The sequence below is a fragment of the Phoenix dactylifera genome, chromosome 1 (assembly GCF_009389715.1).
Source record: "Phoenix dactylifera cultivar Barhee BC4 chromosome 1, palm_55x_up_171113_PBpolish2nd_filt_p, whole genome shotgun sequence".
NCBI classification, from domain to species: Eukaryota; Viridiplantae; Streptophyta; class Magnoliopsida; order Arecales; family Arecaceae; genus Phoenix; species Phoenix dactylifera.
In genome coordinates, this window is record NC_052392.1 from 13,111,830 (window position 1) to 13,136,145 (window position 24,316).

Consider the following 24,316-nt stretch of genomic DNA (forward strand, 5'->3'; position numbering starts at 1 on the left):
AGATAAAGGTGGACATAATACAACATCCTCTGATGATGAGATACAAACACTACTGAAGACTGAAGAGTGAATACTGATTCACTGAATCACTGATGATTAATAAGATTTCTTAATTTTTTATAATTGTACATTTTTATTGTATTCTGGAGGTCAGACCAAGGTCCAAACCTCGGCCCTTTCTTATTGTATTCTGGATGTCAGACCAAGGTCCAAACCTCCCTTCATGTACCATTTTGATTTAAATTAATAAACTGGTAGGGGTCTATGCCAAACCCCCCACCATTAAGGTGGCTTTATATTCATAAATCCTTAGTTTTCAATATTTATTAATTTATTAAAAAAATTTATGAAGCATTAATTTTTATCGGGCCGGTCCGGGCCCAGGCCCGGACCGTGCCAGGCCCGCGGGCCAGCCCGGCCCAGGCCCTTATGGGCCATGCCGGGCTGGCCCGCGGGCCGTGCCGTGCTTGGCCCGCGGGCCTAGAGCGGGCCGTGCCGGCCCAGGCCCGAAGCGGGCCGTGCCGGGCTCGGCCCGCGGGCCAGTAACCTGTGACCCAGCACGGCCCGGCACTGTAGCTATCGGGCCGTGCCTGTGTCGGGCTGTGCTGGGCCGTGGGCGGCCCGGCCCAGTGCCCAACTCTAGAAACAGGTGAAGGATAATCTTTCAAATATAATCATTGAAAAGGGACGGCCAGGAGATTTTTTTTTTTTAAATACTGTAGCAAATGCAAAAAAATTCTAGTCAGAAAAAAAGAGAAAAAAATTGCATTTAAACCTCCATAAATTAGAAGTAGTCAAGTTGCGAACGATCGCATGCCTTGCCGCGACGGGTTGAAACGTAGTTCAATATACTGTGGGTTTTATCATAAACCATTTATAAAGTACTAGATTACGTACAACCAAGTGATACGGTGGAGGCAATTAGATCCCGTGACAAGCGACCGAGGATATGGAGTGTCACATTGGTACGGTGGACGTACCAAAAAAAGAAAAAAAACCATAACCACACATCACATAGCTTTTAGATTTTATGAATCAATTTTTATATTAATCAGTGATTAAGCTTTTACTAGGAATCCGGGAATTAAATGCACGAGTTCATAGTTTTTAACACAATGGCATCATGTTCCTCCAAATCGAAAGATCGGGGGAAGGCTGTCGTCCCACCGGCTCCAGCCCTCCATTGTGGTGGATCTAATGAAGAACAGAATTTCCAAGGTGAAGCTCTTCGTTGCCGACCCAATCGTGCTCCGGGGGCTTGCTAGGAGCCTCATCCAGGTGCTGGTGGAGACCCCCAACGACATGCTTGGGGTTTTAGGTTCTTCACCCGCCGCCGCCGTTCTAGTTTAAAGGGGGCGTCGATATCAAGTATTTGTCGGCATGTTTTGTACTGAAATTTCGATAGGGTTTTCTTGAATCTTCTTTATATAATGCATTTTCTCTGTTTTTTCAGTAATTTTTTTTTAAAAAAAATTTCGGTGCTTCTTTATGTGAATGCTGATTAATTCGCCTGTATCTTTCCTCCTCTTTTCTTAGATTTGTCGAACGCTTGGACATGTATCGCATTTTTTTTAGTTAGGGCAGGATTTCATAATGTAGAGGAGATGCTATTAGTACACGCATTAGTTTTATCTCAATGGAGTTTACGATTTATTAGTATTATTGCTATTTGATTGGGAATTTCTTTTACCTTCAAAACATAATCATATTCAGGTAATTAAGCATTCCTCTCTAGAAAGAACTGTACAAGGTTTGTGCAAACCAATACCCCCCGCCCCTTTTTCTCCAAACAAGAGCCTCTGTATTCTCATTCTCTGTTCTTAATCCTTTGCATGAGCTTCCTTTTTGTTGGTTTGCTTTGCCGTCAGAATCATCTGTAAAATCCAAAGGACCTGGGAGGATGTCGGTTACTCGAAATCATGTGATTTCCACAGATTGGTCGGGTGGCTGGAGTCCTGGGGAGTTGCTGATCTTCCAGTTCAGAGATTTTTGAGACTCCCATGTTAACCTTTCTGATGGGCTTATTGTCCCAAAAATCTTGGGGACAGCGGATGGGTGGTGTCCTTCAGTCCCCTCTGTATTCTGTCTCCACAGCTTTTTATTCGTTTATCTTCGTATTAATGCGGAGATACCGCCCCTACAGGAGAATTGCACAATTCAGATGGCCCCTAAAAACTATTTACAATTCCTTGCTCTCATATATGTCATAATCCAATGTTGAATTGAGAATCTGAATGAAGAAGCCTGCAAGATAGACATTCCACCCAATTATCCTGTCTTTTTTTATTTTATATTATATTTGTTGCTAATCAAATTTAGCAGAAAATAATCTTGCACGCTACGTTGTGTGAGGAATCTAATTAGGTTTTTCAGGATTAGTTATAACAGTTGCTAATGCCAACTCCAGTAGTATGATTATATATCTGTGCTAATAATGACTAAACCCATGGCATAATTTGATCTATTGATTATCCTTGTTGGTTAAAAGGCATATATAAAATCTTCTGTTGTTTAGTTGTGCATAAATTTTTGTAGTCATTGCTTTATAATCTTTGCAGAAATCATCATAAGAAATAAGATGTAATGAATATTATGATTGCTGTTCTAGATATCATGAGCATATCGTTATAAACCTATGCTACTCGCATGTTGAGTTAGATGGACCTGCCATATTTTTATGTACATGTTCTACAATTCTTTTAGTCTAACATTAGTAGCACATCCATCTTAACTTAGTCATATAAAATTCTGTATTCTTACGTCTATGTCAAGTCATTTTATAGCTGCTGTATCATGATTGTTATAATCATTTCATTCTAGACGCATTCAAAGGAATGCCATAAGATAATGTTTACTGCTGCCATCATAGAACCCACAGTGCCTTATCAGATAAACGTAATAATTTATATGTTACAACCTCACAAAAATTAAAAAAATGCTCAGGAGCTGTATGATGCAATAAATCTGAACATGGGTCTAAATAATGTTGAGCTCAAATGTTTTACACCCTGAAACTTTTTACCTCTACATAATGGTCGAAAATTCATTGCTACAAATTCCTGAACTCTAAGACCTTCATAGTGGAGTTAGATCCTAAACGAGGATGACCAAGTATATCCTACACTAAGTACCTCCAACCTGGTCAAGCTTTGCAAGCACTTGTAGACATTCCCTAGGAATGTTAACCCTTACAATAGCTTTCTACTCTCCTCATTCTTTTTTTAAATACGAAAAATTGGATTGTGTTAGGATCGTTTAGAACAATATCTCTTGCCTTTATCATTTCACGATTTCTTATATATTTCTTCTGTGTCTAATATAAAACTGTTTTCCTTTCATTCCCTTTTTATTAACCTTTGTTATTTACTAGTCTTATTGATTGGGATGCTTAGTGTCCTTAAAATTCTAAATATTCAGAATTTGTATGGAAACCGGTAAGGAAAAGTTTTTTTTTTCATCTTCTTTCTCTAAGAAAAATTTCTTTGCCTTTCTTCTCTCCTTGCATTTCATTATTTTTCTCTATGGGGCATCAACAGTTGAGATTGCTTCACTTATATTCCCTTCATGATTGTGCATGTGGAGGGAATGAGACTGGTAGGTTTATCATGTGTTTGCACTGTTGCATGGCCACGAATATGAGAATCAGATTGAGACACATATCCGGGTGTATGACAGGGCAAAAGATAAAGAGAAGACATATAAGAACCAAAGGAAAAAAATGCAATAGCTAAATTAGATATTTATTTTTTAACAAGTACTATATAGTAGAAAACACTAACATTATTTGTTAAGGTGTTTAAATATACATGTTCCTCATCATCAAATATTAACTCAAGAATATGCAAAAACATGACATTTCACAAAATTATTTCCACATCCAAATTCTTGACCAAGCTCTAGGACCCACTACAGCTCACTTCTGATGTCATTGCAATGGGTTGGACTCGTTGCTGAATGAGTCTAAGTCTCCACAAATTTCCAGAAGCTGCAACCAAAGAATATGATAGATATCTAAGCAACCAAAGGATATGATAGATATCTAAATGTCTGACATTAATCATGGATACATATCAACATGAGTTCTTTGAGCTGAATTTGAGAATCCAGGTGGCACAGGTTATTTGTATCCCGGCACAGGATCACTACTTCCCCTTTACAAAGGAAGCAATCAGCCTTGTGCAATTGTTCATTGCACCTTGAACAACAGGTCAGCCTATTCTTTTCTCCACAGTTAGTTCTTTTTTATTTATTATTTAGTTTTCATGTTATTATAAATTAATCTTAGATGCTATATTGTAAGGACTTTATTATATTTTACAACATTAGCTCTATCTTAGATGGAGGGATACTGGGTAGCAGGTTTGCTTGCAAAGCTAAGGTGTCACGCCCCGGATCCGGTTCCGTGACACGGCCGTGCTATTGCCGACTACCGCCCACAATAGCACGCAGCCTCGTACATGGTCAACAGGTAGTCAAAAGCAGTGTAACTTGTATATATCAAAAGAAGGTATTACAACCCACTGGTTCATATAAAGTACAGAGCTTCTACATAGTTTATATACACAAAAGTTTATTTATATCATCCCCAAAAATAAAGAAGCCCTGTTGCAAAAGAAAAATGCTTCTGGCAGCTGTCACTGGTGGTGATCTAAAAAAAAAAAAACGTAAATGAACAGGCATGAGCTACACGGCTCAGTAAGTAATCCTGCATAATCTTGTCGAATCGACTAAAAATGCTAACCATGCTTATCAGGGTTTGAGAAGCTGACATGTATGCTACTAAATCAATCATCATAATAAAATATCCATGCTGAGTAAATAAAACAGTATCCTACAATGTCAAGAAATCATGTAATATGCACATGTAGGAAAAAATCGTGCCACCGGCATGCCGTGGTCATGCTCTTAAATGCTACTGCGAAGTCATTCTTGGCCACTGGCGGGACCGGCTCAGTTATTAGGCGGCCACTGGCGGGGCTGGCTCAGTCATTCTCGGCCACTGGCAAGGCCGGCTCAGTTACATTGGGTCAGTAGCTCTTAAGAGTTCATAAATAATGCTCCGTATAGGTAGTACCTCATAGATGCTACGGCGAATTCATTAATGGTCACTGGCGGGGCCTGCTCAGTTATTAGTCGGCCACTGGCGGGGCTGGCTCAGTCATTATCGGCCACTGGCAAGGCCGGCTCAGTTGCATTCGGCCCGTAGCATTAGTAGTTCTTAGGTACCCCCTTACAAGCAATATGCAGCTAGAGCAAATCATTATCATTCTTTACACTCATGCTAAGAAAAATCATAACATGGAACTCCATTCATTTTGCATGTATCACAAGAGCTATGAAAACATAATATGTGCACAACTATGAATTATGTGACTGACATGTACCACTCATGTTCATATTTCATAACTCATATCTTAGCATGTAACGTAATCCCAGTATTTTGTAGGCATAACGGAATATAAAACATATATCATCATATCTTGTGTAACTAGAGCATGTCGGATACACATATCATTCTTAGCCTACAGTACATGCATAACATGTTAAATTTCATATATGATCCATAAAGATTAGGGCAGGCTACTTACATACATGATTCACAACAAGATTAAAACAAGTTACTTACATACATGATTCACAACAAGATTAAAACAAGTTACTTACATACATGATTCGCAACAAGATTAAAACAAGTTACTTACATACATGATTCACAACAAGATTAAAACAAGTTACTTACATACATGATTCACAACAAGATTAAAACAAGTTACTTACAGTAATTTGCCTTTTTCCTAGGTCTCCCGCGTCCTGGTGACGAGTCCTAAGTCACCTACAATCATGTCATAATAGTAATATGTTATTTCCTTTTCTACCTGAAATTTAGCCCATCCCTCATCCGGGTTCATCCAAATAGACTGGGTCTGGTTTTATTGGGTTCACCTAACCCATTCTAATTATATATATATACACACATATATACATATATATATATATATTTATTTAAGCTTAACGGGTTGCGGGTTCGGATCCGACCCGCAAACCCGTTACCATGTTTTCTTTCTCCCCCCTTCTAGAGGCTTCCGCCTCTTCACCTACCTTCCTCCCCTCTCTCCTCCGTTTCCTCCTCTCTCTCTCGTTCTCTCCTTCAACCTCCCACCGAAGCCCATGCTTCCGGCCCTCTCCTCCGGCTCCCCTTCTTCTCCTCCGGCCAGATCTGTGGCCTTCCCCCTCTCGGTCACTCCCTCTCTTTCCCTCTCTCTCTCTCCCTCTTTCTTTCTTTCTTTGTTGACCCTGCCGAGACCCTACTCTCCGGTCGAGCCCTCGGCTCCCTCCGGCCTCGGTCTTTCTTCCTTCTTTCCCTCTCTCCTTTTCCCTTTTCTTCTCTTGCAGGCGGCCGGGGAGGCGAGGCTCCCCCCGATCCACCGATCGACGTGGGGGTTTCCCCCCGGTGCACCGGCGGAAGGGAAGCCCTTCCTCCCTCCGAAGTGATGCCGGAGAGGGGAAGGGTTCGGAGATGGGTCGGAATCCGGCTTTAACCGAGGGCCTCCACCCACTCCGTCCACGGCCAGGTATGGCCGGAGGGGATGAAGCCTCAAGATCCGGTGAGTTCATTTTCCTTTTTTTTTTTTTTTTTTTTTTTCGGTCCTTCCCTCCGGAACCACCACCCCTTGCCGGAGAAGAGGTGGTGGTCCGGCCGGGGCTGGCGGCCCTGTGGCCGCCTCTGTTGTCGTCCCGGCCAGATCTGGCGGCCCGGGTTGCCCCCCGAACTCCAGGGTACCGGCGGCCGAGGCCGCGGTGTCCGGTTCGTCCGCAGGCCGAGCCCGGTTGGGTTCGGCCCGGGTGGTCGTCGGGCGCACGACCTTTGAGTCCGGCCTGACCAGTGGACTGTAGGCCTTTTTTCCCTCCCCTGTGTCGGTTTCCTCCCCTCTGTTTCACTGTTGACACAGAGGGGAAGAGCACCCCACAGTGGAATTTCTTTACCCCTGCTAAACCCTTACCCTAATGCTCCTTACCTTGGCCGGTTGCAGTCGGGCAGTACCTCCCCCTGGTAGTCCCTCCTTCCTCTTGGAGCTTCAGGGCTCCTTTGCCTTCGGCTCCAAGGCTTCGGCTCTCTCACTCTCTCGTTCAGTATTCTAGGGGGTCTGTCACTTGGGGTTGCCGGCAGAGGCTTAAATAATTTGTTTAGAGGATGAGACCCCCCCCTCTGAGAGGTCCCATCCTCTCCATTCCTCCTTGCTCCGGGACTGGCCGCCGCCCCCCCTGTCTCCGGCGCGCCGGCATCGGCTGCCAGCAGGGGGTGAGGTAACCCTTCCCTGTCGGTCTTATCCCTTCGTTTTTTTTTTTTTAACCATTATAATAACCATTATAATAATACTGCCCACAGTGAAATTTGGGCCCAAACCCTTAACTGGGCCTATTTCTTATTGGGCCTAGTAGGTTGTGGGCCCGGACATTACATAAGGTGTCTGAGTTCATTAAAAATATGAAGACTTTCCTGCTGGGCTTCTGATATAGCTAGGATAGACACGTTTGTTTGTACTAACATAGGGTAGTTATCCAGATTATCGTCTTGTGCATCATTAAAATAATTTTTTTAAAGAAAATCACTCGAGCAATTTGAGTGTCGGACCATGTTCATTTGCTAAGTGAATCAGAATTGTGGCCATATGTAGGGTCAAAATAGATGCAAGAAGTTATTACTTTGTACCTTTTTTTTTATTTTTTTTATGAAATAACTCTACTTTGTACTGTAAAAGCAAGATATGGGATATTACAATTTTGCTGCTGGGTCAATGCTGGATTTAGCTCATCAAAAATAATTCTACCATAAATATTTCACCATCTCAGCAACTTTAGCTTGCATTAAATAAATTTATTGGTGAGGGATGATGTTGTTATTATGGTGGTAATAATACTCAGATAAATCAATTTACTTATTTTTTTAAATATGACCTATGTCTTAGAAATAAGTTTAGATGTTAACTTGGACTACTTTTTTTCATCCCAAGCAAATATTGTAATATTTGAGCATGTGCACATGAAATCAACTTTTCTAGCTCTTGGAAATACTAATAATGGCTTATAAACACAAAAAGGATTGATTGATGGTTTCTTCTATGACAACTTGTGAATCTAGATGTATATATTGAGTCTTGGCACTTATGCAATATCATCCTTAACATGTGTCTCTCACCTAGCTGTTTGCAGAGAACGTTCTTAACAAATGCCTTGTCATTTTCTTGGTAAATAGATGCCTTGTCATTTAACTGCCTAACCGGTTGTCGTAGTCTGGTCTGAATTTTATTGCTTCTCGAGAGGGTTAGTATTTAAATAGCTTATTATGTTACCATGCATCTGTGAAACATGCCCAGATTGTCTTTATAGAATTCCTTGCCAACTATTCTCAACTAGTGTTATACTTTGATTTAGATTGACCATGCAAAGGCACAAAATGTTAGGTGATTATCCTATTTCTATACAAAATCCACAATGACATGAGCTAGGATCTGGAATATAAGAGCCATAATATACAATTCACATGCACATGAATTTATAATGTATTTTGGGAAAACTTGCTTCTCTGGCTTCCCTCGATGATGTAATCGAATTGTCCAGTGACTGTCAAAAAGCTAATTGTTCTAACTGTTTGTTATGTACATGCTTGCTTATGTTAAGTTGCTTTTGGAATTGCATAAACCATTTTACTATTGCTTTGAACACCGGTACATTGCTGTCAGGGGCAATATCAGTCCTTAGTTCTTCCAGCAGTGCTCAACCTTCAGCAATCATTGACAAAAGCAGAACCTGCAATGCCGATGGAGCACCAAGAACAAATCTTCAGTGCTGCGAGGGCTTTGAACCGAGGACTTATTAGTCGTGTCTTGAGTAACATAGAGATTCCCCTGAGACCTGGGGTTCATCCCGTGGATGTATGTATCTCTTGATGAAGATCAAAAGAGCACACTTCCTGGGGATTTTGAGCGACACTGTAGAATTTTTCCTTGTGATTGTGAGGCCAAGGAACCCGTGAACATTTGATTGGGTAAGGCAGATTAAAGAACTTAACTGATGTCCAATTCTTCTATCAAGGTGTTCTGTTGCTAATCCATCTCGAGATCTTGATGGTGTCGCAAATCCCATGAAGCTGGCCTGCAGTATTGCTGATTGCATCATCACTCTCTTCTGCGGAGGATCATGCAATGCCCTCGGAGAGAAGGGAAATATCTCTTATTTATTCAATAGTTGTTATCAGTTACAAAAGCAGAATGAATGGATTCGGGATTTTGATGAGCTTGGAGTGGTTACCTTCCCTGATCCTTTGCTCTGTGAACCGCTTTCTCTTTGAAACTACTGATGGTAGTTCTTGCATTGGTAGTGGGATATGTTGCTGGTTATGGATTATGACCTTGTGTGTCGATGTAATGTCAAGAGCAGCATCTTTTTCGGGCAGTGGTGGTGCCCTTCTGAAAGTTGGATTTTTTTGCAGTCATGGAGAAGTAGAGCAAACCATAATATTTCATTATACACTAGTGAGGCGATTAATCTTCATGCAGTAACTATGTGCATGCCCGAGTTATATTTCCTAGCGCTCATGAACGCTGTCACTTGTAGATGAACGGCTAGAGAAAGTGGGTAGGTTATTTTCCTAATTATCTTGCAAATATCAGAAGATTTAACCATTGTGACAATCGTGTTCATTGCTCTTTGGCGTGCACTCAATCCAGATTCTTTTTCCCCCTCGTGGAGAGAAGTTTGTTAAGTTACTGGATTGGTGGAGTCGGAGTAAAAGGCAACAGCTCTTTTATTTGCTGAGGAGAACTTTTATTTAGCACAGCAGAAATACTGACATTAGGAAATACAGACTTTCAGCGACCGATGCCTCTCTTCCTTCAGTGACCAATTTTATATCAGAAGTTCACAAGTTCATATGCTAGCGAGGGCAGCAATTTTCTCCGCAGCAGGATTGGCTGCATACTCCTGTCTTTGACCAACTGCAGCAGGTGCAAGCTACAGAATTAAAAGAACAAAAAACAACAAACGAAAAAAAGTTCATCAAGAAGTTGCAAGATCATTGGAATATTAACAGGCAATCAAAGTCCGCTCAGGAAAGGGAACGCTGCAGCTAACCTGGATTTTTTTGTGGCCTCGCACCAAAAGGTGCAGCACTTGCGGATACAGCTTGCTTCAAGCTTTTGATATTTAGAAAAGTTAAACTGGTTTCTCTACTCTAATTGCAACATGGAGTTATCGTTTCATCTCTTAAAACTAAAATAGAACAGAATAAAAGAAAACAAAAATTCTTTAACGGACTTCTAAGGTGAAGCATTGGAAGCATTTTTGAGACCAAGAATATATGTTTGCATAAAGGAAGTTATGCATAAAAGAATTGCTATGTGATGCTATCTACTGCCTTAAGGGTGTTAAAAAAAATTGGGTTAAAAGCTTAGCATGAAGGCTTAGGTTTTGAACAAGTGTCGTGCTCCATGGCCTTCATTCGGGCAGTTGCAGATGCGGTGGTCACAAAGAGGGCCACCACCAAGGCTATAAGAGCAAGAAGAGTGTTCTTCCTCATCCTCACCTCCTTCTCAAACCAGAAGATAAAGAGTAATAGAACCTTCTACTAGGTATTTGTAGAAGCTCATTCCACTCTATCTCAATATCTGTCTAGATTTATTTCTAACCATCCAATTTTATGTTACCCAACATCTTTCTAGTTTTATTTCTAACCATCCAATATTATGTTATCCGTTTTTTAAGGTAAACTTCGACGTTAGCGTCGGTGAGGAAGGGAGTAGCGGCAGTGCGAGATTTGTTATCAGAGATCAGGAGGCCAGATTAGTAGCTGCCGAGGGTCAGCGGATCTTCGATCAGTTCATTGTCGATGCTGAGCTTAGAGTCGTATGGAAGGGCATCACCTATGCGAGGCGTATTCTGGGTGCGAACCGTATTCTCCTTGAGGGGGAATCAGCCACAGAGACCGAGTGGATTCAAAGTTGAGGCCACGTTGCCGGTGGGATGCGGCTGCTCCACAACATTTGTAGTCTTTTGGGTGCGTGCGCTTTTTATCGAGCTACATATATGTACAGAGAGGCAAATAGTGCTGCAGATTGGGTGGCATCCTATACAGCTCATCACCCCAGATTTTTTATTTGGGAGAGCCACGCATCTGTCCCGTCTCCCTTGCACTATTTTTTTTTTAATTTTATTTTATGGGCTGCACCCATATTCGTTATATGTGAGTCGCCGTTATACCAAAAAAAAAAAAATATGTTATCCACACAAACTCACACACATGCGACGGAATAGTGACAATGGATCACCAGTTCTACCTTGTCTTGAATACTGTTGGTTTTATTCTTTCAGATATCGTTGAATGGTGAAAGGGAAGGCAAGCAGTCCACGCTATTCTGTTCCTATCATCAATGAAAAAATCCAAGAAAAATCTAAAGACCAGTTGACAAATTCTGAAACATGCCAAAAGTCATTAATCAAAGACATACCAGCTCATAGGCGACAACGAGACAAATGTATTCGGAGTTACTTAGTCCAAATTTTCGACCAGATCTCAACTCAGGCTCAGTTCCAAATCCTAGCTAGTAATTTAGCACTGCTCTCCTTGGAGCTCTCCATCACCTATGTAGCAATGGAGGTTGATTTATATTCATGTAGTTACTGCATGTCAATAATTAACTCAGTTATCTAATGTAGTAACTATATTCATGCCTTTCAGCTACATTTCCAAATATTCATAAACTCTGTAACTTGCTACCATGAAGGACTAAGAAAAGTTGGAACTCTATTTTTCCTAATTAGCTTAGCTATCTAGAAAATTTGGTTCATTGCCCTTTCATATGCACATTGTGAGGATCTATATAGGCGTATGTTAAGTTCCACATCACTTATGTACTAGGTAGATCATGAATATTTATACAGGACTAAGGAATCCAAATAATAACTTTCAGCTAATTTCTTTTGGATAAGATCTTAAGTTGTTGCGTGCACACAATCCAGATTCCTCTTCTTCGATAGAGAGAAAAATATTAGATAGCCGACCGTAAACCTACAAGTAAAAGGCAACAGTTCTCTTTATTTGTAGTAGAGGACTTTTATTTAGTACATCAGAAACACTGATATTATGGAATACAGATTTTCAGTGACTAATGCCTTCCTTTTTATTTTCGCAACTCACGATTGCTCCTGGCATTTTTCAGAGTCGAAATGCCAGGGAAGGCAATAACCCCGATTGATGCCTATGGACAGCAGTTATCCCCACAGCAGGAATGGCCGCATACTCCCGGCCGCACAATCCAGCAGCACCTGCAAGCTTCAGTAATATGAGGGGGAAAGGGGGGTGGGGGAAGAAACGGTCGTCAAGTCTCCGAACAAAGAAAGAAGAATATAACATTAAGAACAGCTCAATCTTAAACCATGTTAAAGTCTTTAAGAGGAGGGGGCACTAACATCTAAGTCTTGTTTAACGGCAAAAAAATCAGAAAAAAATATCAGAATTTTCTTGTTTTAGTAACAATAATCCATGCTGTGGTGAGTGGTGAGTGATATTTTATGTTGAAAGTCGAGAATTCTGGGTGTTTTTTCATTCAAAAATAGCATCGCACATGTTCAATCCAAGCAGGAATATATAATCAAAGAGAAATTACTACTCCAATAGCAGCCTTAAGTGTGTTGTTACAAGAACGTGTGGTGAAAGTAGCATGGAGGCTTACGCAGTGAATCGATCTCGTGCTCCATAGCCTTCATTCGGCCAGCAGCAGTTGCAGCGACCACAAAGAAGGCCACCACCATGAGCCAAGTGACAAGAGCAAGCAAGGTGTTCCTCCTCATCCTTAACTCCCGTTCAAGCCTGAAGGAACAAGTAATAAAACCTTCTCCCACCTATTTATAGAAGAAAGTCCCTCATTCCATTCTATCCTTACATCCAACATCGTTCTCGTTTTTCTTTTCAAACCATCCACCTGATTGGTATCGACCCTTTGGTGGTGAATGATGGAACGATGAGGTGGACGCTACTTTGCCTTTTGGATTGTTTATAGACTTTCAGATATCTACGACTGCTGAAATTGAAGGCAAACAACCCACCGAGTGTTCTTTCTTATCCTAAAGAGAACAGGCCAGAAAAACGAAGTCAAAAGATCGACGTCACACCAAGGGAAAACATGTGAAGAGTCCATAGGAACGTGCATGCTTATAACCAAACGCATTTGGAGTCAGCTAGTCCAAAATATTGACCGAGCCTCTATTGAATCCCCGTTCCACGTTAGTCTATTAGCGCTGCTGTCCTTAGAGCTCACCGCCACCTTGTAGATGGGGATGTTTCCTTCTGGTAGAAACGTAACTAGAGGGTTGATGGATCGATTTGGAGTTGAGCTTCAGAAAATCCTTCGAATCAAGGTTCTTAGCAATGGATATTTGCCTGGACTGCTATATAAGGCAAAATATATAGGGTGCTTTCACTGTCTGCACAATGGTGTTGGTAGTGGTAAAGCCTTTGAAAATTGGTATCAAAGATTTGGATTTGAGTCTTATCCTTAGCCTGATTTTGGCAGTGATTGTTCTCGCCCTAAGCCTGTATAGATATTCCTACAGGATTGAGCTTAAATTCCTGCAGACTTCATAAATTGTGCGAACTACTTAAGTATAGCTCTATCAACCGGATGCGTCCTTGCCCAAATCCTGTGGATTGAATCTTTTTTTAACTTTCTACGGCCCAAAGACTGATTTTGGAGGGCAAATAAGTTCAGGAGAAAAAAAACAAAACGTTAAAAAAGAAGGATGCATTGAGCATCTGATTGAAGTTCTAGAGTTTCCATTTTATATTCATATGATGATTACCACCCATGAAAAAAAAGGGGAAAAAGTTGTGTTATGTTGAAAGAAAATTGAGAAAAAAGGAAGTACAAGAGACATCAGGAAAGAAAACTGAAATCATCCTTTTCATCCGAGAAAAATGAGAGACTCTAGATGTAGAAATGCAGATAGTAGAGTGAGTTGAGAGGGCTGAAGTAGCTGGGGGATTACAAAAAGGACACCTGATGAACAAGTGGAAAACAGTTCCGGAGTTTGCACCACATAAAGGATAACCACATGAGACCCCCATCCACTTGTTCGCTGTTATGGAAGGACATTTGTGGAGGTTAAAACTTGCTAAAGAGTTTGTGGTTTGCTATTATAAAGGAGAACTATTATTATAGTTTAATTGCTCATTCACCGAGAGTTTGTGGTTTGCAGGTAGAACTTGCTTCGGAGTTAGGGGTGATCCACCAACCCTGCTGCGGCTTTGGACTACTGCGAGGAAAAAGAGGATCAAGAAGAGCATCAGAGAAAGGCTAGAATCAGCTTGTAATGTCCATGTGTTGGAATATATGGCTGGAGAGAAATCATCTCAGATTTTTTCTAAACAAAAGCTTAAATGTGTAACAGGTGCTGAGGAGGGCTTTGTCTGATTATTTGGAGTGGGCACTTATATTTAAGCTTAAGAGCTTAAATGGCCGCTTCCTTGTTGCTTCGAAGATTCTTTGTTTTTGTTTCTCTTCGTTGTCTCCTTCTGTTGATCTGCTTAATTCTTTGTATCGCTTGGCTTTGCACAAGTTTTCTTTGGGTTTTAATAAATTCGATGGTGTTTTTAAATAGCAGCCACTTCATTACCCTTGTGTGGGTGTCCAAAAAAATATTTGTTAGTCAAATATTATTCATTGATCTAATATCGAAACTTCATCTTGATGCATTTCATCTACTCGGACTATACCTGTAGGTGGATTTAATAAAGACGAGAGTATCGATGAAGGTCGGCCAAAGTGGCAACAAAGATAGCAATGGGCCATGATGAGTTATCATCATTATGCTAAAAGATAGTCACCATAATGTCAACAATACTATGCGTAGAAGTGATTTGGAGCAGGAAAACTGGCCACAAGAAGACGATTATTTGTCAATTGTGCATGTTTTTCAAATGCAGCAGCAACTTTACCTGACCCAACCTAGTGGTATAGTTTGATTTAGTCAATATATAGGAGGCATGCTCATTTCATTCAACAACAACTAAATTAAATATATATATATATGGGCATATGGAATTGTATGGACCCATATGCAGCTATATTCTATGCAATGCATTGCAAGGTAGAAATGATAACTTAAAAAAAATGTTACCAGGACTTGCTCTAGAAGTCGCAGTCCTTTACATAGTAATCTGGATAATTATAATGCAGATAGATCTTCCTCTCTGTTTATTATTTTTTTTCAAACAAAGAGAAATAGAAAAATATCACTTTCAGAAAATGGATAGCAAAAGATTAGCTTGGTTCTTCCTTTTAAACCTCAGAAATTGAAGGCTTCCAAAACCCTTCTATTCACTCAGCACAGCTACCAAATCTCACCATCATATCTCCCCTTAATGCACCATTTTAGGCATTTGGGGCACTCCTTATATATGAAGGCAATTTATTCATAGATTGAGGAACAAGAAGCTATAGCTTCATGTCTTAGTGTAGTATGCCACTATACTTCCAAAATATTCATTTTTTTTAGGGTGATGTCCAAGCATGCCTGAGTCTACAGATCATCTACTGATTATTGATGTCTCAGACAATTAGGCAGGTCTAAAGTTTTTATTTTGCACAAACACATCTTATACATCTTGTAGGTTTTTCCTGGGTTACAGAAATATGGATGGAAAATTAGTCCATTAGTGGATCAAGATGAAAACAGTCTCATTTTGCCATAGTAAAAAGTATAGTTATTCTGACACGCGGACTTTCAGCTACTAATGCCTCTGTTGTACAGCTCCCTTGCATTTGCCCGAGAGATTACTTCTTGTCCAATTCCATTTGACCATTTCAGAGAACTCCAAATGTTGGGGAGGCATTTGTCCCGGTTACTAATTCTTATGAGCAGCAATCATCACCACAGCAGACTTTGCCGCATTGAATCATGGGACTGAGGATGAACCAGCAGCACCTGCATCCTTCAGTAATCAAGAAGAAACGGTCATGGAAGTCTCCAGGTTAAGCAAACAAATTAAGTCCATCAACAACACCATCTAAATCTTCCTCTCAAAGTACAGAGCAGACCAACAGCTTTATTTGAAGGGGCTCCCAAGTTTTAGAGCAGGTGCAGCACCTTGAAAGGAAGGTAGCTTCATTGTTTGGATGGATTTTAATGGTTATTAAGCTCTAGAATTGCGATGTAGAGTGGTCTTATAATTCCTCAAGAAAAATCTTGCTTTGAAGGGAGGCATTCGATGATGCCTCGGCACAAGATCAAGCTCTGCAAACAATTTTGAGACGAACCAGCATATATCTTTTCATAAAGCTATGGTAGGCAGAACCCAAGCCAATTAGAATAGACCTTCTAAATCTTTGTGCTCTGAATTTCGTGTTATTGGAGCAATGAGATGGAAAGCTAACCTTGTGGATGGGTCTCATGCTCCTTAACCTCCAATCTAGCAGTTGCAGTCGCCACAAAGAGCATCACCACCATGAACCCTGTGATCACAGCAAGGAGAGTTTTATTCCTCATCTTCTCTTCCTTTTTTCAGAACTTGGAGACGAGCAATCGGACCTACTGCAACCCAAGCCAACTTATACCAGAGAGCTCTATCTCATATTTTTCCAATGTCTCTACGACCATGCAAGTGAGTTGTACTAAGATGGGAGAGTGTGACACGCTAGCACCACTATCCTGACTTCAAATGGTGTCGGTCTTTAAAAAACTTCGACTGGTCAAAGGGAGGTAGGCAGCCCACGTTGCTTGGACGTGTATCTACCAGGAAATTAAGACACCAGAAAAGGCCATGGTCCTTGAAAACCTACCAACTTGAAGCTGAGAGCAGGAGGGGTTTGGAGGAAAGCTGCTGAAAAATTATGAAATAAGCCTGACTTATGGGTGTCTGAGATGATAAATATCCTGTTAAACTCTGGACCACGATTACCCATTTCCACAGATACCAAACATGCATCAAGACTTGTTATTGGGCAGGCCATGAGGCTTATGGAATAGAAAATGATGCTGTATGCGTCCAAGACAATAGAGGTTAAATACATGTAGTTAGAAAGATAGGAATGGAGATGACGGAAGTTGTACAAGGATCAGTAGTAATTGCTCCTTGTGAGTCCTTCATACAGATGGTCGGCGAAGAATTAAGGCTGCTTTCTTTGATCTTAAAAAACTTCAAAAGTTAAATAGATCAAAGAACTGGATCAGCAGCAGGCAAGAAGGGCCTGTTCGTATTTCAAGCAAAGGGGAAAAAAAAAGATCAAAGAAAGCAATGGCAGAGCAGTGCTATGCTCATTAGGGCTGCACTCAAATTGACAACCCACCTACCACTGAGTTTCCTCTTATATACTTGCGAAAATGCATCATAAAGTAAAACTCATTCTTTAGAAAGATGAGGCTTAAACTGATGAAACCGAGAAAATAAAATTATGCGATGCTCAAGGGAAGCACTTGGTCAGCGCACATGATCTAGAATCCAGAAGCTTCTAGTCCAAAGACAATCTTATACCAAGTAAAATGCCCCTTACCTGCCATTTGGCAATGTCAGCTAATATCAAAATATAGAACGATGGAATTTCATAGGACACCTGGAGCCTCAAAAATTAAAAGAACAAAAAAGGATTCCAAATTTGATATACAGAGTATAAGGTATGACAATTACTTGCATCACAAGGACTACGACCGGGCTTTGTACCCCGAGTACCAACATAGGAAACATCATCATTGGAACTCTATTTACAATGTTTATTTAGATATCAACTCTGTACTGAATATTGGAGAGGTGGAAGCACAGATCAACCAAAGTGTTAAGGTGAAGTGATTCAAATGCCTGAACTTCATTTAAGCATCACACAGCTTTAGTGTTCGTGATAGCTTCTGAGCATCAATAGAGCCTTATCCTGATTGTGATTTCGCTTTGACAAATAGGGCAACGTTGCAAATCTTTCCCACAGTCATTGCAAGTCTGTAAATGAACTCTTGTAATGTAAGAAATCAGAAAAGAACAAATCCTCAAAATGCTAAGAAGTAGATTATTTACCTGATGTCCACATCCAAATGCAAGATCTTTGGAATGCCAAAAGCAAATGGGACACATCTGTAAACACACACACAGGGAGAGAGAGAGAGAGAGAGGGAGAAAAGAATAACTTTCAGGAGCTCATATGTTGTCCACCTGTGAAATGGAGCTTTTACATCCAATGCATATTCTCATATTTACACGAGCAGGATATGATGTATAAATAGACACTCATATCAAAATGGTTTTAAACCTAGAAATGTTTTCCTTCAATATTCCAATACCTAATAACCAAAGAGAAAACCTCCCCAACATGGTGTAAATGCTATATTTTCAACAAATTGGCTATTTTAAGAGCATTATGTTTGACTTGGATGTCCATCATTTTAGCCAAATATCAAATAACAGATGGAAGGATATGAACTACGTTCAAATGACACATACCAGCTTATCTTCTAGAGAACTTTCAGATGAGACAGTAGTGGCACTTCTATGGTCTCCAAGACCTTGCTCAACGCCACTTGATCTTGAACCACGGTTCATGGCCGGTGGAGGCAGACAAACCCTTTGTGGCACTCCTCTTCGTCGGCTGGGAAAAGGGGAAAATGGCCAGATATCATGCTAAAAGCTGAAGCATACTTTATATTAGAATTTAGAAGCCATGAACAAAAAAAAATGATGCAAATCCAATTACCCCAGAAGTTGGAGATCTATAGTTGCTTTATACTGTGAAGGAATTTCCATCAACGCTGCAAGTGCAAACTCTGTCTCCTTTCTACTGGTAGGGATATTTCGAGACATGATCTCTGTAAAATTCACAAACTGCACAGCACTGAAGGTGTTATGATACACTTCCGCAGTTATTTCTAACTATAAGAATAGTTCCATAGACCGTATCTTTCAATTCCTAACTTGGAATTTTTTTTGAGACAGACAGACAGACAGACAAAGAGAGCTAACCTGGAAATTATCAAATGCCCGGGAAGGTATATTGTCATCAAACTCATGCATCATCTCCCAGGGTCCGTCACCAACCCCAACAAGAACAATTGACAAGGGATAATCACTAAAAACATAAAAAAAATGGATGAGAAAATGCTAATATAAAATGGAAAAGCAAAAGGCAAAGGATTTGCTTGTCATATTTGATAACTACCTAGCTTTGACTATGGCATTCATGGTATCTCGCTCTTGTGAACTTAACTGGCCATAGTGTGTATCCACACTTCGTGTCACCTAGGTCAATAAGGGTAAATTTAAAAGCATGTTACCCTAAAACAATTTTACAAACTTTGAGAAACACAAGGATCAGAAACCAAAAAAGATGTACTATTGACATACGCTTGCATGGGCAATAAACAAGCGCATGAAAGACAGACTTAAATGACTGACAAGCACACCATAAGCAGAGAAATACAGAAATGAAGCAGGACAATTAAAAAAATTGAAAAAAAAAGAAACATGAAGAAAACTAACTGACCTGTCCATCAGCAATTATAAGAAGAACATGATACTGACCACCAGTGTTATCTACAATGCCTATGGCTGTTTCAATTATTGGTGCAAAGGATGTTGGCCCTGTCATGCATGAGAATAATAAGATTTCATTCAGAATAGCTGAAAAACTTACATAACTAAATAGGAGAAATGTAAGCATTACGCTAACCAGCTAGCCGGATTTGTGGAACTAGTTCTCTGTACCGCTGTAGTGCTTCTTCAAAGCCATTACATGGTCGGTTATCTGGATAGAAACTGAATGCCTCTTGATCATGGGTGGAGGCTGCACAAAATAAAAACAGAAATGTTCCACCATCTTATCAGTTACAAGTGGATTCCAACTTTCATCCTAGCTTATAAATTTAATTCAAAATAGCACATGCTGTGCCAGATGGATAAATATGTTGTCTAAATTAGAATAAAACTGACCATCGCCAAATCCAAAGCAAGGAATAAGGTTATCCTCATCAAAAGCAGAAAGGGTCCTTCCGAAAATAGATATTGCCTGCTCATATGGGTTTGCAGTACTTCCCAGATCATGCAAGCATCGGCGATTGAAAGAAACTTTACCTAAGATACCGAAAACACCAAGAATGATGTCAAGGTTCATATCGCCATAGTGTAACTAGAGGTTTGTGTAATTTTTCCCCTCAAATGTTTCAAGTGACCAAGATGAGAAAACCAAGTACTGAGATAATATTTCTACTTCTAAGAAAAATCGATGTTTAAGCCACTTGATATAATCAGTTCTATATCAGGTAAGGAGCACAAGCACACAGGAAAAGATATGTTTAACATCTGAAGTATCAGGTCATCTAATACACAGAGTAGCTCTATATACAAGCTTTAGAAAATAAGTGGCTAACGTATTCCAAAGAGACCCAAAAAGGAGAAACTTCAGTATAAGATATCATGCAGATAGGGTCATTAGCAATGTTCCACATAGCTCGGCTAACATACAAGCTATACTAACATGGCCTATTGAAAAAATTGAATTCGTATCCCATTTACATGGGTTTTTCTGATTCAATAATAATCCAGTTTCCCAAAATGAAGAAGTGCAGCATGATACTACAAGTCAATAAGAACAATAAAAAGGTCCACCAAGTTCTTTTTAAGTGAACCTGTCCACTCGTTGCTCTTTGTGAAGTCAATTCCCACAATCAGATTAGAAGATTCAAGACCTGCTTGTGCAAGGGCATCAGTTACCTAAAAATAAAAGAGAAATTTGTAAATCAGTGTACAATAACTTTCAAGTTACAACTCAAGCATGCTTGATGATTTGACACAGTGGATATTGATGATTTGATTCTTACAACTTAAAGTAGTTAGCATATAAAACTAGAATACAGTAGAATTCACTAAAGGCTCTGAGATAAGAAACCATACCAACCCAACACATTTTATGAATTATTTGAGCAAGTAAACATAAAAGTAGCACTATTTTATCTTTTTTTTTTTCATTTGATAAAATATAAAAAAGTTTTTGACTGTTTAAAACAAAAGCTGAAATCATTTGACACCATTCTTTCGGATAGAGTTTAGGCAAAGATACCTACATAATTCAGAAGACGTTTGCAATACGGCTAGAGAAAAAATTTAAAAGCCATGGTAAAACATATATAAAAGAACTATAAGATACCTGACTTAGTGTGTGGTAATCATCACCAATCCTTGAATACTTTCTTTGTAAGCTGTCCACTGTTTCATAATTCACATGGGCTTGATTGTAGGAAGAATACCTCGAAGAATATCCTGAAGGCATATGCCCATAATCATAAGAAGAGCGACGCGAGCTGTGAGTCTTGGATCCTTTTCCACCCATTTGTCACAACTCAACTATGTAAAATCTTCAGATTATACAGCTTTATGAGGATAAAAGGTTTCCTCCACCAGCTAAAAAGCCTGAACATAGCCAAAAAACACACTGTCAATTTGATCACAAATTTCAGCAAAAATAAAAACATTAAACCACCAAAATCTTTTCTAGTAACCAACCAATAAAACCCAACATAAAGAAGCAAAAGTTTCTCTTTTGTCCTCACTCCGTGTGTTTATGTGTGCGTGCGTTTTCTTCTTCTTTTTGTTTTTTTGAAGATAACAAGTAGAAGAAGAAAACAAATAATACAATATATAGAGTTTGAGCAAATTGAACAAAGCTTTTATTAGAGAGACCTTTACAAACTTCTTCACATGCTTTGCATTGAGAACTAAACAGACACTACCAACTTATAAAAAAAAATCCAATACAGACAGACACATATCTCTTAGTTAAAGCAAATGACATAGCAAAGCGAAGCACTGTACCTAAAAATTTTGATCCTACATGAGCCCAAGAGTCCATATTTGCGAAACAAAATCATGAAAGCAAACCACCAATAAATAAATATATATAGGATTTTAGTATTGATTCAGATTAAGACATATCATATGCTAAAGCAATGCATCATGCAAATCAAAAATCTTGAACCTACCATAGAACAACAATCCAAACTCATTAATGAAATAATGGAAACAATTTCTTCAAAAAAATAATGGAATAACATCAATTGACCAAAACATTGGGGAGAAAGCACATCTTGGCATCTACCTAGATGATTAGAAGTTTAGAATCAAAGCAAGACACTTCTAAGAAAATTTAAGAAAAGGAAAACACACACACAAACATGCATGCATGCACCCGCCCGTGCAGGCACACATACGTACACACAGAGAGAGGGGGGAACAAACTTAAACTGATGAATGAAAGCTTTCATCAAAGTATAAGGAGATATTTTTACCTTGTCCTGCATCAAAACTCAAATGGAACTATGAAATCTTCTAAGATGAACCATGACATAATGTATTAAGATTTGAAGAATCACATACCAAAGCATAGCACTCAATACCAAAAAATAATGAAATTACTTAAACCTATTAATCCAAACTTGTAAATTTGAAAAAGTAAAGCCACCAACAATGCTATAGAATAACATAATTTAATAAAAACCCTGATCAAAGAAAGTCATATACTGAAGGAAAAAATCATCCAACTTTGGAAAATCTGATCCTACTTCATTCCAGCAATTTAAACTCACAAAAGGAAACCAAGAAATTGAACCCACAAAAATAATATTGAAATGATAATGAAAAGAAACAACAGTTTTCTCATTCACTCAATGATTATACAATAAAAAATCATAATCCAGTATGAATCCACCAACAGGATACTGGGGAAAGAGAAAGGAAAATAGAGCACAAATTTGGCATCTACCAAATGAATGCAATAATAATAATAATAATAAAAAAAAACTAATCTTGCATAAAAAAGTATGGATACATACACATAGTTAAATGACAGCGCTCAAGTAAATAGACTACAGTCTATAATATCTCACATCAGAACGCAAACTGAATTAAGAAAATTCTGATAAACCTAAAAACATAATTTAACAGCCAAAGAAAAAAAATCAAATCAAGGCATCACCCATTTCTAAAATAATTCAAGCTTACTTGAGCCCAACAATCAGAACTCTTCAAATAAAAGAACAAGCCCAAAACCAGAAACAAAATCAAGAAAAGGAGAGCACGAAAATTATCCAAAAATGAACCAAACTCAATTTTGGCATCCTTTAAATGATTAAAACAAGAGCAAAACCCTGATTTGCGTGGTAAAGGAAATAGATTCGTAACACATTCACATCGATGATTGAAAGCTCTCAGCTTACTTTCAGGAAAAGAAAGAAAGAGAGAGAAAAGAAAGCTTTTTTTTAGCACTACGAAGGCAGTCTTAAACCATCTTACATCAAAACTCAAACAGAAACAAAAATCAAGATGCATGATTAACAAGCAATCTGAGAAAATACAAACGACGTCAAGAGGCAGCATCAAATTCCAAAAGAACCTGATATCCTACACAAGCCAAGCAATCCAAGCTCACACAACAAAACCAAAAAACCAACGCAAATACAATAAATACTAAAAAGACACGATTTTGGCCATTCCCCAGATGATTACAAAACAGCAAAACCCTAGCCATCGACACACACAACCGCATAACAACATTAAAGGAAATATCTTATTTAGCATTCAGAAGGCAGTCTAAACTAATTCCAGATTTAAACTCCCACTGGATGAAGAAATTCAACAAGAACCAATACATGTAATGGAGAAGCAAATCAAGAAATCCAAAAAACCAAAAGCATCAACCAGTTCAGAAAGGAAAAAAAAAATCCTACTTTAGCCCAAGAATCGATGTAAACCAAACAAAACAAACCAAAATACTAAAAAAGACAAGATTTTGGACGTTACCGGTATGATTACAGACGCCAAAATCCCCCAGAAGACATTCCAGCATCGAAAACACCGTCAGAAATAGGCCTCAAGCAGACAAAAAGGAAAACTCCGGAAGGAAGCAAAAACATTAAAGAAAACGATAATTTATTACGAAACAGTAGACCAAAGAGCTCCGGTCAAGCCAATTCCGGGCTTTTTTATAGACGTCGGACGATTTATGCACTGAAACATTAAACAAACACGAAAGAAAAGCATTTGTTTCGGGCGCTACGGTGACGAAGCGTACCGTTTCGGACGCGGGAGACAGCCGTGAGGGAGACTCGGTAGGTAGCGTCGCTGACTCGCGGGTCGTGATCGAAGCTTCCAACGGTATTAAATAGGAGTTATTAAAGCGGGTATCAATTAATCAGTTGAGTAATCACTTTTTCCTTCCTTAAGGAATCAAGCCTTTTTTTTCGAAAAAGCTGGTATCTTTGATATAATCTGTTAATCATTATCTCTTTCAATTGA

The 24,316-nt window shown here is 39.3% G+C and overlaps 2 protein-coding genes and 3 long non-coding RNA genes across 6 annotated transcripts; 2 read left to right on the top strand and 3 right to left on the bottom strand.

Moving 5' to 3' along the window:
* Positions 1-1,002: 1,002 nt before the first annotated feature.
* Positions 1,003-4,861, top strand: LOC120110932. Its single transcript, XR_005512066.1, has 2 exons — positions 1,003-4,207; positions 4,360-4,861. It is a non-coding gene; the product is annotated as an uncharacterized LOC120110932 (long non-coding RNA).
* On the bottom strand, positions 4,470-7,242 carry LOC120110928. Its single transcript, XR_005512065.1, has 2 exons — positions 5,779-7,242; positions 4,470-4,648 (listed from the first exon to the last, which is right to left on the bottom strand). It is a non-coding gene; the product is annotated as an uncharacterized LOC120110928 (long non-coding RNA).
* Positions 7,243-10,427: 3,185 nt separating this feature from the next.
* Positions 10,428-11,236, top strand: LOC120110925. The gene is made up of 2 exons (XR_005512064.1): positions 10,428-10,628; positions 10,762-11,236. It is a non-coding gene; the product is annotated as an uncharacterized LOC120110925 (long non-coding RNA).
* A 794-nt stretch (positions 11,237-12,030) lies between these two features.
* Positions 12,031-16,955, bottom strand: LOC103710687. The gene is made up of 3 exons (XM_039123494.1): positions 16,833-16,955; positions 12,729-12,897; positions 12,031-12,328 (listed from the first exon to the last, which is right to left on the bottom strand). The coding sequence occupies exons 1-3, from the start codon at positions 16,953-16,955 to the stop codon at positions 12,255-12,257; spliced, it is 366 nt and encodes a 121-aa protein (XP_038979422.1). The 3' UTR covers positions 12,031-12,254.
* Positions 16,956-17,521: 566 nt separating this feature from the next.
* Positions 17,522-24,110, bottom strand: LOC103710674 (E3 ubiquitin-protein ligase RGLG1-like). 2 transcript variants are annotated; one of them, XM_039126981.1, is made up of 12 exons: positions 24,093-24,110; positions 21,174-21,436; positions 20,656-20,740; positions 19,961-20,101; positions 19,701-19,814; positions 19,515-19,612; positions 19,191-19,270; positions 18,995-19,100; positions 18,729-18,856; positions 18,479-18,623; positions 18,056-18,112; positions 17,522-17,980 (listed from the first exon to the last, which is right to left on the bottom strand). In XM_039126981.1, exons 2-12 carry the CDS (start codon positions 21,354-21,356, stop codon positions 17,900-17,902), a joined length of 1,218 nt encoding a protein of 405 aa, XP_038982909.1. In that variant the 5' UTR covers positions 21,357-21,436; positions 24,093-24,110; the 3' UTR covers positions 17,522-17,899. The 2 variants fall into 2 exon arrangements, with proteins under 2 accessions (XP_038982909.1, XP_008794750.2); XM_008796528.4 differs by lacking the exon at positions 24,093-24,110 and adding an exon at positions 23,822-24,002.
* Between the last annotated feature and the right edge of the window lie 206 nt (positions 24,111-24,316).

What these genes read in the sequence shown, in the direction of transcription:
- LOC103710687 (XM_039123494.1), bottom strand. Translation starts at nt 16,955, where the DNA reads ATGGGTAATCGTGGTCCAGAGTTTAACAGGATATTTATCATCTCAGAC. An exon ending in CTGCTCTCAGCTTCAAGTTG is followed by an intron (nt 12,898 to 16,832) that starts GTAGGTTTTCAA and finishes TTCTATAAATAG; the next exon opens with GTGGGAGAAGGTTTTATTAC. An exon ending in GCACGAGATCGATTCACTGC is followed by an intron (nt 12,329 to 12,728) that starts GTAAGCCTCCAT and finishes ATATTACTGAAG; the next exon opens with CTTGCAGGTGCTGCTGGATT.
- LOC103710674 (XM_039126981.1), bottom strand. Translation starts at nt 21,356, where the DNA reads ATGGGTGGAAAAGGATCCAAGACTCACAGCTCGCGTCGCTCTTCTTAT. An exon ending in ATTACCACACACTAAGTCAG is followed by an intron (nt 20,741 to 21,173) that starts GTATCTTATAGT and finishes TTTTATTTTTAG; the next exon opens with GTAACTGATGCCCTTGCACA. An exon ending in GGGCATTTGATAATTTCCAG is followed by an intron (nt 18,857 to 18,994) that starts GTTAGCTCTCTT and finishes AGTGCTGTGCAG; the next exon opens with TTTGTGAATTTTACAGAGAT.